This window comes from Ambystoma mexicanum, chromosome 9 (assembly GCF_040938575.1).
Source record: "Ambystoma mexicanum isolate Mex_15411 chromosome 9, UKY_AmexF1_1, whole genome shotgun sequence".
NCBI classification, from domain to species: domain Eukaryota; kingdom Metazoa; phylum Chordata; class Amphibia; order Caudata; family Ambystomatidae; genus Ambystoma; species Ambystoma mexicanum.
The window spans coordinates 88,608,108-88,628,410 of record NC_090931.1 but is presented as its reverse complement, the minus strand read 5'-3'; the positions used below and the strand labels follow the sequence as shown (position 1 = coordinate 88,628,410).

Sequence of the window (20,303 nt, the reverse complement as noted above, 5' to 3'; positions counted from 1 at the left end):
CATTTGAGCAGTATCTTCCCATAACTCTTTAGACTAATCTAAATTACAGAAATCAGTCGATAGTTTATTGTATAAACAATCTCCTTTTTTGTAGATTTTATTTTTTTAATGTGTAGATTTTTTTTTTTTAATGTGTAGATTTTATTTTATTATTGCTTGAGAGCAGTGGAGCGAGAGAGTGGGTAGCCATTTGGACTGGCATCTTTTAACATTCTGCTGGTGTTTCTTTGCGAGTAAAGCATGTGCCTGTTAAGGCACTACAAACATTTGCCAGCTGTGTAGGGTTAAATGTTCAGAAGCGCTCTGTGCGCTGTGAAATCCCCTTCCCTCTCCCACTTCCGGACCCAGCCATGTTCCCTCCTCAGTTCTGCCCCCCTCTGATGATTGGCAAATCCGCAAGCCGTATTGTGCGAGGCTCTAGGCCATGCACGCTTGCAGATCTGGCACTCTGCTGGTGTTTCTTTGTGAGGTAAGCCTGTGCCTGCTAAGGCACTACAAACATTTGATAGCTTTATAGGGTTAAAATTCCCTTCGCGCTCCTGCTTCTGGACACAGCCCTGTTCCCTCCTCTCTCCTGCCCCTGTTCTCATTATTGGTTAATTGCCACGCTTAACACACCCTCGCAGGACAGTCATCTGCACGTGCAGCCCCAGCGACTCAGGGACCCAAGGCGAAGGGCGGCTCCTACAGCGATGGCTCAAGACAGTGTCAGCAGGGAAAATGGCCACCCAATAGTATATAAGCCACTAATATAAGCCAAGCCTAAACTACCAACTAACCCTCAGTGACACCAAAAAACAAACAGGCGCTCTGTGCCCCATCACCTTAGCTTGCTCAAAGCACTGAGCTCAAGAGAAAGGACCAGCAGTGCCTGCAGTTTCATACTCTGATCATCCCCCCCAACAACAGCCAACAACTAGGTGGTTGAAAAGGCATGATCCCACCTACAAACCAGCAGTAGCAGTCAGCTGCATTGCCCAGAGGCGCCAAAAGAGTAACAGACTGCCGTCAACCAGCATCAACGTATGAGGTAGGAACAATTTTCACTGATACTAATAACCACCCAACATTTCAACCCACCACAAAGAAGCACTACCAGTAAAGAAATACACCAACCAATCACATCCATCACATGCACTAGGAAATCCATCGTCAACACAAAATGTTTTAAAAACCTATCATACTGTGGAACCTATGGCTCTCTCCCACTATAGAGGTCTCTCAAATGTAAGTATAACCCCCATATCTGCCTTTTATATTGTGAAACCTACTGTTTTGTGAATCCTAGGCCTCTCTCCCACTATATAAGACTCCCAAATCTAGGTGTGTTTCTCCCGTACCACAATTGTATTTTGAAACCTAAGCCTGTCTCTCACTATACAGGACTCCCAAATCTAAGTGTATCCCCCATATCTGCCTATTATATTGTGAAACCTACTGTTTTGTGAAACCTAGGCCTCTCTCCCACTATACAGGGTCCTCAAATGCAAGTATATCCCCCATATATGCCTATTATACTGTGAAACCTGTTGTATTTTAAACCTAGGCCTCTCTCCCACTGTACAGGACTATTAAAGAAATCTAGGTCTCTTCTCCCATACCCAAATTGTATTGTGAGACTTAGGCCTCTTTCGCACTATACAGAACTCCCTAATCTAGTTGTGTTTCTCCCATACCAAAAGTGCATTGTGAAACCTGGGCTTCACTCCCACTATACAGGACCCTCAAATCAAGGTTTATCCCCCACATAACTGCTTATTAGACCTGAAACTGTGTTAAACATAGGCCTCTCTTCCGCTGTCTAGGAGTCTCAGGTACTGGGGTGTTCATATCTGCCAGTTTTTGAAACATAGGCCTCTCCCGCTGTCTAGGAATCTGTAATTTAATTGCGTTGTTATTTAGTGGTCTCAAATGTGATTGAGTTTGTATCTGCCATTCTATGAAACATAGGTCTCACCCTGTAAGATCAAGCAAGGAATATCGAGGCTTGGTACCACCAAAAATAACTTTATTCTGTACAGATTCAACTATCAAAGCAGATAGCTATCTGGCTCCCAGAACCTCACAGTGTGTACCAGAAAACACTGTGAGGGGAGTGAGTACTGGTCATCACAAAACATGCAGTATGTATACACAGTCCTGGTCATACCTCAGCCCATCTCCAAACTAATAGGTTACAAATTTGGTTTCGTGCCCAGTTCACATAACAAATATAAAATATTGGTTTGTACTTTTGACATGTTGTCCCATCCTTGAAGATTCAATGGTTCTGTTAGTTCTCCAGCTTAGGTTGACCCTAGTTTCAAGAAACAAATTCAATAGCTTATTGTTAAGGTACACAATTCTAGTTTGTCTAACATTCATTTCATATGTTTGAATATGGCTGAGGCTATTGATACAGAAAACACTTTAAATTGGAGTTCACTTTAGCTCCAAGGTTGCTTAAACATATTGACAAACTTTGTTGTCGTCAGCTGTGTGGATCTTCAACTTCTTAAAGTAAATTCTATTTCAAGAAATGCACACAGGATTCCTTCAAGAACATGCATGCATCGTATATCACTGTTTGTGGGAGGATGTATTTTGTAGACATAGATAACACTTTGAATGAGAGTTCATTCTGACTACAAGGTCATTTTGCACAGGACAAATAGTCTGCTCTGCCAGCCCCAGTGTTGACATAGGCTCAAAGGTTCGATTCTGCTCTGGCAGCTGAAAACATAGCTAATCATTACCGAAGAGTGAGCAGAAATTAGAACCAAGATGGAGGACTTTTTCCAAGATGACGCTTAAAGTCAATTCTAATTCAGAACTTTGCAACACGGTTTTCCTCGTGGAGCGACTAGGCTTAGGCCAATATAAATATAAAGGAGGCACTATACATTTACCATGTTGTGAAGCCTAAGCCTTCTACAACTGCCAGAAATCATGAACCTTGGCACGGACTGATTACTGCCTTCCACCCAGTGGAGCTTAGACTAAAAGGCAATCCATCTGGGATTCCATAACTCTAAGGATATTATACCTCTGTGAACTGCTCTGTGAAACCTAAGCTTTCCTCTGAATCTCGCCCAACTTCCCGACCAAGTGCCATAGACCAGACAGACACCATGCCACACACTGGTCAAAGCAGAGCAGCATGCTGGCGCACCAGTAGGCCCCATGAGACCCACCTCAGACAAACTCTACCACCACCAACACACAGCCCACTACCCCACCACTGCACACCATCAACCTGCAACCCTCACACCTCACCTATCCCTCCTCCTCGCCAGAGCAACTCACCTCACCCCGACCCGCTATCCCCCCATTTATATCCCACTCTGTGCAGTTAATAACGGCAAGATGGAGAGAGGGAGCAGAGAACATTGCACATCAAGCCATATAAAACACCCACCACACACTACCCCCACCATCAACCACTCACTCATACCATCTGCTCACTCCATCTCTGAACAACAAAGCACCTCCAACTCGGACTTCCCCAGGCTTAGCGCGCAAAGAGCAGCTCTGGCCAAACCCCAAGCTCCATAGCCCCTCCCACTCTCAACCACACCCCTTGGACTGTCCAAAAGTCAAGGAAAGGCTGAGACTAAAGGCACCTTATGCCCCTCTTAGCATCATCCATTCTCCAACCCAGATCGCAAACACTGCCACCACACTATAAGACCCAAACCTCCCCAACCGCACACGGTGCAGTCCTAGCTCTATTCCCCTCTTCTCCCATTCCCTCTTCCCCCATTCCCGCTGTTCCATTTTCTCCACACTGCACCACCACCCCTCACCGTGCCCCACCTTCCTTGTTGCCCAGCCTCATTCCGGTCCCTGCAGCCCCCTACAAACATACCCGTCCAGAACCTACAATGGCTACCCACCAACTATCCTGCATCCTCATCAATGCCAGGTGAGTTTCCAAAAATAAATTCCACATCTCTGACCTCATCACAGAAGAAATCCCAGACATCCTTTTCATTACTGAGACCTGGTTTTCCACCGACTATGAGCCCATCACGCACAAGTCCTTCCCACCTGACTACAACCTGACTGTCCGGAACAGACCGCAAAGGGGGAGGAGCTTGCGATACTACACAAACACCAATTCCCGCTAATAATTAAGGACACCTCCACCATCTTCAAAGACTATGAATCCCTCATCGTCAAACTGCAACGCTCACCCTCAACCTCCTACAGCTTCCTACTCATCTGCAGACCCTCTGGCTACAACAAAATCTTTGTAGACACACTTGGTGAAGCACTGGCCATCAACCTCATCCTACATCCAACACTTATCATCTTAAATTTCTAAATATAGTTTGACTCACCCTCCAACTCTGTGACACGATCACTCAGAGACAATCTAAAATCACTCAACCTGACAAAATACATCTACACAACCACCCACACGGGAGGTCAGACCCTTGATGCGATTTTCAGCACCACAACCATATCTACCCAGTCCCCCTGCACGCCATCATGGACTGATCACTCAGCAATTTACTTCTCCATACCACTGAGCACAGCGGCTGTCATTCAAGGCCACACACAACCACCATCAACCACCCCCCTACCATTCCACTATTTATCAGAACCAACACCCAGATGGTTCACTGCCAAACTGAAATCACTTAAAACTCTCAAGCACTTTCTGGAACGGACCTGGAGAGATGGCCCTACAGCCCAGAGCATCACCGCCCTAGCAAGAACAACCAGAACATACAGACTGGAAATCAGAAAATCAAGAAAACATTCTATGGGAAAAGAATCCTAAATATTTGAAACCCGAGCAAGGAACTACATAGAATCATATCCAAATTCAAATCCCCTGCATGTTCAAGCCAGCCCCCACCAATCTCCCAATCCCATATTCCACATTATGACTGCACTTCCACAATGTTGCTAATGACAGACACTGCACCATCACCTCTAAATTAAATGCCCCCGCCACCCACCAGTCCACAGATTGACCTTCAAAATCCCCTTAGTACAAATCCTCGACTCTTTCTCTCCAGTCACACACCAAGAGTTCCTCTCGCTCATAGCAGATAGCCACCCTACAGACTCCCCTGACTATACCAGGCCACCCTCACTTCTTAAAAAAATCCTAACCTCTACCTGTGCAGGTAGTGCTGCACACACAATCCTCAACCACTCACTCACATCAGGAGCCTTCCCGGAAGCCCTAAACACCTCCTACATCAAACCAATCCTCAAAACTGACACTCGACCCACTGCTTCCCCAGAACTACCGGCCAATCTCCTACACCCTCATCGCCAAACTCATGGACCGTGCAGCATACAAACAGCTTGGCCATTTCAACAAAGCCAACAACCTCCTACACCCTGCACAATCACCCAATCAGGGGAACAGAATCTTCCCTAGTTTCCATCTGGGATGACCCAAAAAGAACAGTCAACGCAGAAGGCTAAGCTGTACTCATCCTACTGGACCTCTCTGCAGCCTTCGATACCCTTGATCATACTATCCTGGTAGACATGCTAAAAATACTAGAAATCAGAAACACAGCCCTCTCATGGATCTCCTGCACCAGTTCGCATTCACATCACAACCAGTAAGAAAAGGTGTCCCACAAGGAGCATCCCTATCTCTCCTAATCTTCAATTTCTACCTAAAACCCCTGCCCGCTATCATCCACTCATACAATCTTACATCCAGACCTGTTTTCGTGCCTCTTGGATATTGACCACTGGATGATGACCAACCACCTCATCCTAAACCCTGAGAAAACTGAAATCCTATTTTGCTGGAAAACTGCCCTCCTTCCCCTACCGATTCCATGGCCTCAATCCCTAGGACAAACACCGACAATTTCAAACATGGTAAAAAAAACTTGGATGCACATTAACTCAGATTTATCCTTCGCCAAACACACCACCATCATATCTAAAACCTGCTTCTTCCATCTATGGATTCTCAGGTGTATCTTCCCTTACATCACCTATCCCCTCCATTTTTCAGCCATCAACTCCATCATTCCGTCCCACCTAGATTACGCAAAATGCCTCTACCTAGGTGCTCCAGCATCTCAACTAAGGAAACTCCAAAGAATCCAAAATGCGCCAGCACGCGAGCTCATTAACCTACCCACCAGAGAACACATCAGCCCTACACGAAAAGTCCTCCATTGGCTCCCGATTAGATGATGCACTACCTTTAAAGCCATGTGCATCACCAACCGCACCACCCACAACACCGGACTGGAATTCCTTTGAGACAAAATGTTTCCCTACCAGCCCTCAAGGAATCTCAGTTCTCGCATAGCATTTTGCCTAGTGCTCCCACCTCACAACTGCTCCAGGCTGGGCGGATCCTCATTCTCTGTCCAAGCACCACTTATCTGGAACTCCCTACCCCTACACATTTGCAACACTGAAAATCACCGGAAATTCAGAAAGGCCCTAAAATCCAGGCTTTTCCCAATATCCTCCTGAATCCTCCCCTCTCAAAACTACACTGCTGAACCCAACATTCCAACATTCCTCTACACCAATTACAACGCATTCGCAGCATCTCGATTTGACAAACTGTCGCACCCATGCAAAACAACACTCCTACATGATTAATACTGCTTGGAGAACAGCAGCATTCACTGAGACACACCACAATAAACATACTCCTTTTCCAAATACATCACGAACAACGACAGCATTCACATCGGCTCACCCTGACAAACTATCACCCCATTAACAACATTCCTTCCTGTCAAATAAACCAGGGAATCCAGCAGCTTTCGCAGTGGCGCACTGCAATATACTCACTCGCACTTGCTGCTCAGACTCTCGCAGCAGAGAGATCACGAATAATGAGACCATGCTATCCGTACTGGACAAAGATTGCTGCTGCCGAACAACATTGAAGCCTATGGCACATATTCATTACACTACATCTGCGGCCAAACATCCATGCACCGTAGAATGCAGCTATGGCTCTGCTCATCCGGTCTAGCAGCGCACATAGCCGTCCACACCGAAACACCTGAGGTACCTCAACACCTCTGCCACTAGCATACAGCGACTACCAACAAAAATAAATTTGGTATAGCTGGCCACACATCGACTCTTTCAACAATAGCACTCTATCGAAAATCACCAACAACACCCACCCAAGTGCCTGACCTTTTTGGGCTGTTTAGTCAAGCCTAGCCTGCCACCTAAGTCCTAGACCGGCAGAAATACACTCATGCATTTCCAAATTTAAAACTCTTAGAACCTCCAGCACATTGACTACGGTCACCAAGGTTGTTCAAACCACAAAGCACATTGAGTCCATACAAATGGGAAAAGAGCACTATATAAATAATCAAATACAATGCAATAGAGTACAACAGTAGCGCAGTACTGTGAGGTCTACTGCGTCAGTATGTGCTACCATTGGAATTAGTCCTTGTGCAGGTGTTGTTGAAAGACCCATGTTTTGAGAGATTTGCAAAATTGGAGAATTGTGGGGGCATGACAAGAGAAGGCTTGTTTGCATCACCTTTCTTTGTGAACGAACTGTGGTTCAAGCCAATTGATCGATTTGCTGCATGTGCCACCAGATATGGGGAGCTTAGCCACCAGGTACTCTGGTCTACTACTCATGACTAATTTGTAGATGATACATGCAGTCTTGAACAGTATCCTGGCTTGGAGTGGAAGCCAATGTAGTTTGCGTAGGATGTGGGTGATTTGGTCAAATTTCCATGCTCCCGTAATAAGATGTGCTCCGTCGTGGCTGGCTGCTTTTAGGGGAGCCAAGCGAACAGCTGGGAGCCCTGTCAGTAGAGCATTTCCCCATCAATGTGCGAGAGCAGCAGGGCCTGCACTACTGTCTGGAAGTCGTGCGGCGGGATGAAGGGTTTGATTTTTGGTAAGTTTGAGATTCAGAGTTAGGCTATTAAGGCCTTCTTGACTATGTTTCTGAAAGAACAGGCTTCTGCAATGGTGAAGCCTAAGGAGTCTGAGTTGTAATCAAATAAAATGAGCATACTTCCATGATTTGGGAATTTGATTTCAATCCTGAATGTCATTATGCAATTTACATAAAATGGGGATCCAGTTGTCGAGGTTCAGATTGGAATAATTCAGCTGGCAATGTATCAAGGCCAGGTGCTTCATTAGAGCTCTGAAAAAGCTGTGTCATATGAACTTCTGTCATGGTGATATCCAAAGGAGGAGGCATGTTAAATATCTTTCCATTACTTCCAGAGAAACCATTATCATTTGGAAAAAATATTTTATTCTACAGACCGGAAAAATGCAGCTCCCACATTTCTTTTGCAATGTGAATATCTATTTTAGTAGTATCTTCCTTCGGAGATATTAGCGTCTATTTGCCAACATTTCCTAGTATCTTTATTAGTGCTAGCGCTTTTTATGGTTTCCCACATGCCAGTTATAATCCTTCCTCAATTCTTTAACATCTGTACTACCTCTTTGCTCTACATGTTTAATTATACCTATAAGATAGGTTTTACTTTGTTGACATTCCTGATCTAGCTTTCTGAGTGGAAGTTCTCTAATAACTTTAGAGCTAGTAGTGAATATCTGTTTTAGCACCTCAGTAAGTGTAGTGCATATGCTATCAAATGCTATCGAATGTTACTCTAATATCAGTTCTAGAATATTGTTCTAGAATGGGAAAAATTGCCAAATACACATCAGTGATTTTATTGCAGGTGATTACATTATCCCAATTCATCTCATTTCTGGATAAAGTTATTGACATTTTGTTTGAGATATCGAACTTAATTAAAGACAATAAAGGTTGGAGAGGGTCGTGATCACTCTTCCAATTTAAGATAACCCTTAATGTATTGATCATTTTCCAACTCTCCATATTAACCATAACATCATTTTGCCCAAATGCGTACACTGGTTATCTAAACGTGGGATTCTCTGCCCTATTTCTCTGAATGTGTCTTTTAAATGGCTTATAACCTCTCGATGCGATGCTTTGAATTACAGTGTTTACAACTGTATTTCTAGGAACAGTTTTTTTCCTGTCTGCTTCTGGAATATTACAGAACTCAGCACTATCATAAATTTAAATTGCCAACTTTATTAATGTGGACCTGTTTGCCTTCTGACTTCATGTCTTTGAGGAATCTAGGAATGAGATTAAATAATCCACTGTCTCCTCGCTATATGCCACAACTGAAAACATTACTCTACACTTTAATTTGTTTAAATGATCTCTCTTATCTCGTTATTATTCCCTTTTATGATAACCAATCCATCAGCCATAGATCAAGCAAGTAACCCTCATAGCCTAGCATCTAGAACCCTCCAGGCAGGCATCAAGGCTACCATCTCCTCGATCCACACTTCTGGTTGTTGGGTTGGTTGCAATATTAAAGGGAAAGAGATGTGTTACATACAAAGTCCAAATGCATTATGAATAATATAAAATGCTTTCACTTATTTGTATAAAGACATAACATGTATACATGTAACATCTTTACATTGACGTGTGTTCTTTGGGAAGCAGATCATCAGATTGGAATGTGGGGCAACAGTTCTGGAACTCCTGTAAACAAAGGTAAACTTACAGAAGTCTGTGCTAATTAATAATGATGTCATAGTCATCAGCACAGAAAACACATTTCAGAATGATAGCAGAACTTCTGGAATAACGAAGGCAAGTTCTACTTATCGTTCTTTTTTCCAAAGAGTCAGCAGCCCCTACCTGTATGTTATTTTTAGTGGGTACCAATGGGGATATCGCCCTAGGGGTGGGATGACCCTCTCACTAATGACAAAGCCACGCTTGTTAGGGTGGCTTTGTACTTTGCTAGTGTCCAAATCGTGTGGTGGGCTGTTACTGTTATGGTTGCCCAACCTGGGGTTAAATTACCTCTGTATGCACTGCATTCTAGGCATTCTGATTGGTTTGGAGGATGACTTCCATTTGATACTACTTGCTGTGCCTTCATTAATTAAGGACTAAAATGTAGAAAAACAAATTAAATTGGCTTTTTATATTGCTCCTTATCAAAGAGTCCAGCCTCTAAGCAGAGGACCAGGAATTGAAAGCATGTTGCTCGGCATTGTCTTGATTCCAAGACGATTGCATTGCTGCTAAGCTATCCTCCTGGCCCTTCCAGAATATATATTAGTTCATTCATGTTTTACAACGTGCTTAATCCCAGAGTCCAGCCTGTAAGTGTGGGACTGGGATGCAAACCTGTACTGATCTGCGTTGTCTTGCTCACAACACAAACGTGTTTCCCCTGAGCTATCCGCCCTGCCAGATAGGAAATGCTAATGCCCCGAATATGAGGCTTGAGTGACTCTGTGCCACTTCTCAGAATACCATTTTGGAGGGCTCTTTTTTTTATTCATACATCCTCAGGAGAGAAAATGAGGGGGCGGGAGGACTAAGTGCATCTCTCTAGCCGTGAATCCCTTTAATTATTTAATGACTGGGATGAGGAGGAGTATAACTCAGTGTAATGACAAGTACTCATAAGTAATCAGGCATTACAATATATGCATCAAGATGAATTTTAATACTTTAGGAAATAACCAATACAAAAAGCAAAATCAATAACAACATGTTTAGTGAGAGACTGGTCGGTGGGGGGGGGGGGTCACAATGAATTGATATATGGTTAGCATTAGCTTCATGAGAGAAGACAGATTTTTCCATTTAATTATCCAATAACAATGGAATGCTGGGAGGTACTTAAGGGGGCATTGTGAAACCTTGCATACAGGGTCATTATGAATCCTTGCAAATTATGAAACCTCTCATGACGCTTTGTATGCATAGCAAGCATGATGTTGGCTGAAGTTGAAAACAGCAGGTCTCATTGAATATATCCAATTCATGATATATGTGTCTTTTATTGCAGGGAAACATGGATGGAGAAGCAAAGCATGATACGAAGCAAGATGAAAAAAGCACTCAAGTATAATGTCATCAAACATAACCCAATCGCTCCCATAGTCCTGCCCCAAGTGGATTGCCTGTTCCTCACACACTGTCTAGAGGTCCATACCCTAACCAAAGAGGGCTTCTGCAGTGCCCTGAAAAATATCTCATCACTGTTAAAACCTGGGGGGGCTCTAATCATGATTGTTCTCAAGGAAACCACATTTTACATGTTTGGCAAGTTCAAATTTCCTCACCTGTGTCTTGATGAGGGTTTTCTGCGGAAAGCTGTTACCGATATTGGTTATTGTATTGAAGAACTAACCGTGTTGCCACGGAAATGTGAAGAGTTGTTCGATGTGAATGATTACACGGCTTTCATGATGTTATATGCACGCAAAGAAACTGAGGGTTAGACATCTGATAAAGTGTACTTCCGTAAAAGAGAACTCTGGGAGCCAGGTCATGTGTTAGATTCATTCCCTTTACTAATTTTCCCTCAAGGATATAGCAGTTTGTGTTTTGGAAGTAAATGAGTGAAAACAGATATAATTTAAAAATAAGCTTTGCAACCATGATTGGGCTATAAAAAGATTTCAAATGGAAGTCACTAGTTGCAGTGTGTAACCCCAGGGTTCAGAAGTAGGTCCTTATTTTCAGACTTTCCTCTCCCTATTTCATTCTACGATCCTTAATTACAAATAGATGTCTTCCTATCAAGCACAATCAGAAAGGTTCCTCATCTCATCTCAATAGTCTCTACTAGGCACATTGAACCAAATTCCAAGCAACACATTTCTTTCAGGTATTCATACTTTCACATACTGGGCTTTCACAGATGCAGTCTTACTGCCAGCCATAAACAATCGCTATTGTAATATTACTAACTTCGTAAGTACTCGTGTAAGTAACCTCTGAAGGATAAATGGCTCACATTTGATTGGCTCTGTTCTAGATCTGTAGACCTTTCAAAGGTACAAGCTGAGTCTATCACTATTGCCTTCCCCCACTGTTAATTGAAGACTCATGATTCTGAGACACTTCTCCCTACACCACTGTTACCACAACCCACTGCACCTTGATCTGCCTCTTCATTCTGCTATACCTTCCTCTCTGTAGAACACTCCAATGTGTACCCGCTAGGCTTGTGCTACATACTTCCTAATGCGCACATACCCACAATGCACTATTTCTTTGGTATATTAAAAATCTTGATGGACTCATTTAAGCAACCTCAGACATATGAAGGGTTGCATCATCTGTGCTTGATTTGACACTGATCCTCCCCCAGCCCCAATCGCCTCTGTGGAGTGATTGCCTGCCATGAACCCTGCCTCTATTAATTTGACCTAGCTCAAAGGTTTTCATGTAATCAGTCTTTTAACTCCCCGTATGGTATTACAGTCAACAGAAGGGGTAACATTAAATACTGAAATCTTGAAACTTAAATGACCCTGCAAAGTATTGCAAGCTTTTTATTTTAATTGAATTGATTTTTTTTTAATATTATTTAGACACTTGGTTTATTGCAAACCTCTCTCTTTCATTACAATTGCTCACAATAACAAATATTCCATAATCAGAAATCATTTATAAAAATCAAAGAAAAACAAACGTTCCACTTCCCCAACATGCCTGGTTTTAGTTAGTATATAAAATGTCCCCAAATAATTTCATAAGGGCAAATGCTATGTGTGTATTTTCACCCACCAACAACAATCTCCACCAATCGTCTGATCCGTAGGAGGGGAATCTGCCGATGAATTTGCCTATGTAGAAAGTTTGCTTATTAGTTAGGCTCGGGCAGAACAGTGTGATGTGTTGTAAGGTCTCCACCACTTCCGCCTTCTGGCAGAACCTGCAGAAGCAGTTTCCATCTCCCTTCTTGTAGGTCACTGTGATTTGTTTTGTGGGAAGAATATTTAAGCAGAATCTCATAAAGCGATTTCTCATCTTTTGGCGTGGAACCTTTAGTAGGTATGACACTCGGAGCTCTCAGCCCTATTCCAGCATATGCATATAGTCGATGTTCATTTTTGGTCTTTCTATTTTCTCGATCCAGCCTTGCTCCCACAGTGCAGAGCTAGAGGTTTACATTTCACTTGACTTTCAAACATTATAAGGGAGGTGCTCTCAAGCCTTTTAGATGTACACATATTCCATGAACTCTCCCCTACTATAATAAGACCAAATACATTTGTACTCATGTAAGTGTTAATAGAGGATACACGCTTTACATGTGAATTGCTCTACCCCAGACTAAGTGGAATTTCAGGGGTACCATTCACTGTCACTATGGTAACATTTACAATCTCACTGGTACTCATGTGAGCCACATAAGAAAAATGAATGCCCCATTTTACACACCTGGCATGTGGCAGCCTTTGCCCAGCGCTGCAGGAAAATAATTACTGATTGCAAATGTAAATGTCATCTACAACAAAATACAGATTTAGGCTGTGGTTCGTGTTGCTTAGGTTGGTGATGGCTTTTCTAGTCTACGCAGAGATGCCCAGGTTGCTTGTGGTTCTCTAACAGAACTAGTACACAATTACAAAATGCAGCTCAGTGTTTAATCAGAGTATGTTTATGGGGCTAAAGTAAGTGATAATTGTCATAGCCTCTGCTTTATGATAACAATATGTCTATTCGATATAAAGTGCAAGACAAATGTCACTTCAGGGACCATCATGAACCTTCAGATTACTCTGTATGTATAGCAACAGTGTGTGTTAACTTCGCTTTGCAAATAATCGTAATAAATAATTGAAATCATGTAAGTGGTGTGATATTTTTATTTTAGGGCAACGTGTCTCCAGAATCAAAACATTTTACAAAGTGAAGTCAGACAACTTTTCAAATTCAACATCACCAACATTAACCCATGATCCACAATTGTGCTGCTGCAGGCTAAGTCTCTGCTCCTGCCACATTGCTTAGAGCTCCAGGGCAATGGCACAGAGATCTGTGGCTATTTCCTCAAATGTCTATACCACTATTAAAACCTAGAGGCCCTTCACTAAGGTCCTTTCCATCCTCAGCTCTATTATTAGAACCTTATTGACATTTCATGCCCTTCTTTCAAACACAGCCTTATAGGTCTATCTCCTCCTCTCTGTAACTATAGAAACTAAACATGAGTAAACGTAATCATCTATAACTATGTGAAAACCAAACCCTTAGCATATACAGAGTTTAAAGAAAATCTCAAACTTTTAAGAGGTACGAGGGTTACAGTTAGGCTACGCTCAGGATCATCACATAGAAGAACATTGACCTCAGGCACCACACATGGTCATAGAATATTTAACCCTGTGCCTATTTCCAAAGACGTCCAGTCCATCTAGGATTGTATTCTCTTATTCCAACTTCTAAAGATGAACATGCGCCTCGACCTCCTTATTATGCAAGCTACAGAGTTGCATCTCAGTATCAGACCTTCTGTACCCAAGTATGTCTATAATAAGCCTGCCAGCCCAAGGCACTCTAATGGCACCCAGATGTGCACGTTGTCATCTCCGCCCTGAAGAGGGAAAGCAAGAGGTGGAGACACAGTGCCACCACAGGCTACGTATCAATGCAACACTATATAGGTTCTGTGGATTAACTAAATTACTTTGGACCATGCTGTGTGGCCTGCCACCTGCACGTGGAAATTACTGCTTTTGCAATTGTGCGTCTTGTCGTCTGACCGGGAAGTCCACCACATTATGTCAGGAACAAAAAGTCAATGGATTCAAAGACGTGAAGGGAGACGTTATGGTTTTAATTGTTTACTCTATGGAGGGGGCCATTTCTATTTGCATTGAAGTGCAAAAAAGGTCCCTCTGTGCAAGTTTTCCAACACGTAGTGAAAAATGTAAAACATAGGCAAAATCACCGTTACTCTTCACTTTTATGCTACATTGATGGAAAAGTGGACGGTGGGCCTCATCACGAGTTGGGCAGTGATCCGGCACAATTTCTTCTGAGCAGAAATAGCATTGCTTTCGGGTTGTGCTGCAGTATTAGCGCCACATTACAACCTGGTGTGAACACGTGCCCCACTCCAGAGGTACCACTATTACCGCCTGGCAGAAACAGCACTGAAAAAAGGGTTACTGTTGAAGCATCGATACAAACAGCGCCACCATTTGGGTTCCTGGTGCTAATAGGGAATTGTGTTACCGCCGAAACAGAAATCAATGCGGTGGTCATTTTTAAAAACACATTCCATCAAATAACTCCATTTCCTACAGCCATCCGGACAAGGAAAGAAGCCAAAATGTCTCAGAAGAGGACCAAAGGCAAAGTGGCTGAAAATCATCTGTGATAACCATAGTTTACTGAGGGGAGCTGGTGGTCCTCACAGATGAGTTCATTGTCCACTGAAAAGAACTATATGACAGTCACCAGTGTAAGACCACAGGACAGCGCAGGACATCCATCTGGCATGCCATCAGCGGTTCATAGTCGTTTTTTCAAAAAAAATTTTAATGACTTTTTTATTCGAAAGGGGGGGTCCCCCCCTCACTCCCCTTTTTTCTATTTTACCCCTTTTTTTCATTCCCGGACCCCAAAATAAATATATAATTTAAAAAAAAGGAATTTGACTTTTTTTTTCCTACATTGATTTTTCGACATTATTGTCTTTCGACATTTTTTTTCTCGAAAAAATGACTACACACCACCATCAGCCAGAAGGAGCCTGCTGTGGCAAGTGTACCCCGCAACCTATAGGACTGCTGCAAGCGGTGGAATGACCTGAGGGTCAGTATGCAGAGACTGCTGTCACAACACCGCCAGGAGTCCCTGGCGACTAGAGGAGGACTGTGGAGCCACTGGTCCTCACCGCCTGGAAGGAAAAGTACTGCACAGTGCTGGATATGGAAGGAATAGAGTGTGTCAGAGGTGGGGAGGTGGGTGCCATCAGCCAGGAGGCAGGAGGTGAGTCAACCCGCCCCCAGCACAAGTGCATGCACTTCACAGCCTAGCATTAGAGAACCCATTGGACACAGACACATGTCAGCAGACCCAGAAGCTGGGCATGCCAACAGGGTGGAGTGATAGGTTTGCACATGAGCCAGCCTCCACAGCAACTGTCGGTCAGGGCCCAAAGGGCACCCCTCAGCGGCAATGCAGCAGGAAGGGGTGGCAAATGACTTCTCCACGTCTCATGCACACCACACCCCTGCTGGTGCGACCAGTGCCAGCTGGATTGCGGTGCGTGAGCAACCACAACACTGTGTAGCAGTCACACCAGCATGTTGCAGGCCCAGTTGGCCTGCCGCATGTTGGCATGGCAGACAAGTCACATGGAAGTACACGTCCCCCTACACCGACATGGGCTCAGATAGCCAATGACACTACACCAAAGCGCAACCCTGCTGGCTGACCAACACTGCCCCATAGAGCCATACCAGTGCCATAGAGTAAGCCACCAACCTCTCTCCCACAAGATGAGTGCCACACGGGGAGGGGATGTGACGGTATGAAGGACCCATAGCATGCAATCCATACATCAGCCGCCCCAGCATGGACACCCTGCCCACCCCACACACAGGGCAGAGGACAACTGTGCCTGTGTCACACACTCATTGCTGCAACCATCCCCTCAATGCTGTGACCACATGAAATCTCCCCTAACCAACCATGGCCATCTGGCCAAATGGGTGGGGTCCCACTCTGCACCATAGAAATTGTATCTTGCCTGCCAACACACGTTGAAGAACTGTACTTGGCAACATTACCTATGTCTCCTACAGGCACTCATTCATCGCCAGAGGCATCGGAGGAGGATCAGGGGGCAGCCCCATCTGGGATTGGCGCATCCAGTCCATCAAGGACCTGCCACCACCACCACCCAAGAAAGGCACAGACAGGCTACGCCAAGGCAGATGTGCCACATGAGACACAGCAACAAAAAAAAGAGGTGATGGCTGGAAGGTTTATAATGAATCTTAGCCTCTGGCATTGCTCTGGGCAACCCTCCAGACCATCGTTCTTCGCCTGCCAACCCATTACAGAAGGGGAAAGACCATATGCAAATCAGGCTTGGTGCCACCCCAAAAGGAGCTGTCCAGCCCGAACTGCTAGGTCACATCCCTTCTGCACGAGACCACAAGCATCCCCAAACATGTTTCAGCCTTGTTGGGCCTCATCAGTGAGCAGTATTTTAGGTGTCTAGGCCCAGCAGGCACAGGACCCACGTCTGGGGATACCCATCCCACTCGGGGTGACAAAGAAAAACAAAGAGGTGATGGCTGGAAGGTTTAGAATTAATCTTACCTATGGCATTGCTCTGGGTAACCCTCCAGACCATCGTTCTTTGCCTGCCAAACCATTACAGAAGGGGAAAGACCATATGCAAATCATGCTTGGTCCCACCCCAAAAGGGGCAGTCCAGCCTGAATTGCTAGGTCACATCCCTTCTGCACGAGACCACAAGCATCCCCAAACATGTTTCAGCCTTGTTGGGCCTCATCAGTGTGGAGTAGCTTGGTCTCTAGGCCCTGCAGGCACAGAACCCAGGTCTGGGCATACCTGTCCCACTTGGGGTGACAAAGCAAAAACAAAGAGGTGATGGCTGGATGGTTTAGAATGAATCTTAACCTCTGGCATTGCTCTGGGCAACCCTCCAGACGATCGTTTTTCACATGCCAAGCCATTACAGAAGGGGAAAGACCATATGCAAATCATGCTTGGTCCCACCCCAAAAGGGGTAATCCATCCAGCCCGAACTGCTAGGTCACATCTCTTCTGCACGAGACCACAAGCATCCCCAATCATGTTTCGGCCTTTTTGGGCCTCATCAGTGACGGGTAGCTTGGGTCTCTAGGCCCAGGAGGCACAGGACCCACGTCTGGGCATACCCGTCACACTCGGGGTGACAAAGCAAAAACAAAGAGGTGATGGCTGGAAGGTTTAGAATGAATCTTAACCTCTGGCATTGCTCTGGGCAACCCTCCAGGGTATCGTTCTTTACATGCCAAGCCATTACAGAAGGGGAAAGACCATATGCAAATCAGGCTTGGTCCCACCCCAAAAGGGGCAGTCCAGCTCAAACTGCTAGGTCACATCCTTTCTGCACGAGACCACAAGCATCCACAAACATGTTTCAGCCTTGAGCAAAAACAAAGAGGTGATGGCTGTAAGATTCATTCTAAACCTTCCAGCCATCACCATTGTTTTTTGCTTTGTCACCACTGTGAGACACTGCAAGCCATCAGGGCTAAGCCCACGTCAGCTACACAACCCACCAGAACCCCCATTGGGCCCACTGCACGCACTCCTGCAGCTGGAGGGCATGACACCGCGGCAACATCTCCAGGCAGGGTGGTAGTGGAGACAAAGGGGGACACCAGCCTAGTGTCACCACCCACAGAAGGCCACAAATCCCAGAGAGCCCTCACCTCCGCCAGTGGCCACACACCCTGTAGAGTCTTTGCAGCCGCCAGCATTGCCAGACACCTCTGCCAGACATTGAGACACATTCCTATGACTCCCCTGACAAAAGCCCAAGGCGCCTGCATAGCCCCCACCCATATGCCACACACCACCAAGCAGCACCGTGCTGCAGATGCTGGAGGAGATGGAGCAGAGATTGGTGTGGTGTGGACTTGCACAGTATCAGGGCAATGGACATCACATGCATGCAGTTGGGGCTTTATCACATGGCATGTGCCTCTACAATGTCTCTACATGCTGTGTCACTGGTATCATTCATTGTTTTGACTTCACATGCACCCATTTACGTTGTAGCAGATGTTTTGTGTTCTGTCTGTCTGTGACATGTTTTCCTGGTGGCTGTCTTTTGGCTGTGTATTGCTCTCTTGCATGTAGCATGCTGGATTGCCTATCAGCCTTCCCTATGTTTCTGGGGGCAGTGGGTCAGAATTACAGGATTGGTTTACATGGGGACATGTCTGTGGCACTGGCAGGGCTGCTGCTGTATGATCCAAAGTGGCACTTTATTTGTTATTGATATGTATCATGCATGATGCATTGTGGTACCTGTAGTCATGCATGTGGTTTGGATTGCTGCAGTATCTCTGCGTCGGGATGTCAGTCAAGGTGTTTCCAACATGTGCATGCTCCCTGGGCTGTACTGTGATGTTGGTGCGGGGGCTGACCAGGTACTATTTTTGCATTTACTAATCATGCCATGCTTTGTGTCATTACTCTCATCCTTCCCATCCCCCATTTGGTCTAGTGTTTTACAGTCCATGCGTGCAGGCAGTTTAATTCACCCACTATCCATGTTTGTTGTCCTCTGTGCCTCTTCATGTATCCTGGCAGCGTGCTGTTCCGTAGGACCATCAAGTCGTGGGTGGAACCTGGGAAGCGGTCACAGCAGCGGCTGATGACGAGGTTGGGGTATCAGGTCACCTGCACATTGAGGGAGTGGTAATACCATGCCGTGCATCGTGGCTACGGAGTGCTGGAAGCTGCCAGTACCAAGGAATTGAAAAACTGATACCAGTTTAAGGAGGGGGCACAGCAATATGGATGTGTATCTTGCTCCCTATGTCCTCCTGTATTGTACTGAGCAGCTCAGTAATGGTCTCCCGGTTTAGGTGGTAAAGAGTCACCAACTAGGTGTCAGTGAGGGTCCAGGTTGAGGGCATGCACCCTGGGGATGGGTGCACAACTTGCTTGGGCTCTCCTCCTTTTTCTTCTCCTCCCCCTGGGCTGGTTGACCTGCACGTCTGCATCCAGGTGAAGCATGAGTAGCTGCATGTCCCGGCACAAAATGGTATGGGGATCATTGATCCTGTATAAGCACTTTGAATGAAAGCTTCATTGGTAATTGCCATTGAATTAGATAATCATGTAATGCATAACATTAGATGGACTGTTATCATACAAGTTCTGGTGAGCAGTCAGGTCGATAACATCTACAAAGTTCTGGTGAGCAGTCAGGTCGGTAACATATACAATTGCTTGCACAAATAGGAAGAGAAATGTACTTTTATTTATTTATTAACATTTATAAAGCGTGCAGCAGCCCTTGGGCATTGTGGCACTGTTACAGACAACTTTAAATTGCATAAAAAGCATACTTAGTTACTTGAGCAGTACATAATACAAAACTTGGGTAGATGACATTACATAAATACATACTAAGATAACAGGGGTGCCTGTAGGTGGAGAGGGGGGTGGGGTGGGACGTGGTGTGACGAGGTAGGGTTAATTGAAAAGTGTGGTTTTTAGCATTTTGCGGAAAGCTGAGTGGGAGGTCTCAGCTCTGAGTGTGTTGGGCAATGTATTACAGAGTTGGGAGCTATGTGCGGGAAGTCAATCCCTCCCGCTTTGGCCCTTTTGACTGGCGGGATTCACAGTAGATTGGTGTAGCGGGTTCTTTTGGGGTGTGAGGAAGTGTCTCTGGCTATTGTCTCTGATAGGTACGGAGGGGAAGAGAGGCTTAAGCATTTATGTGTAAGAATGAGGG

At 44.9% G+C, this 20,303-nt stretch overlaps 1 protein-coding gene across 1 annotated transcript in view; it reads left to right on the top strand.

Annotated features, from left to right (window-relative positions):
* LOC138487688 (nicotinamide N-methyltransferase-like) overlaps positions 1-13,648 on the top strand; it is a 41,048-nt gene extending 27,400 nt beyond the window's left edge. The window contains exon 3 of the mRNA XM_069614213.1: positions 10,854-13,648. Coding sequence (XP_069470314.1) covers positions 10,854-11,289 — 436 coding nt within the window. The 3' untranslated portion in view covers positions 11,290-13,648. The remainder of the gene's footprint in view (positions 1-10,853) is intronic.
* The last annotated feature ends 6,655 nt before the right edge of the window (positions 13,649-20,303 follow it).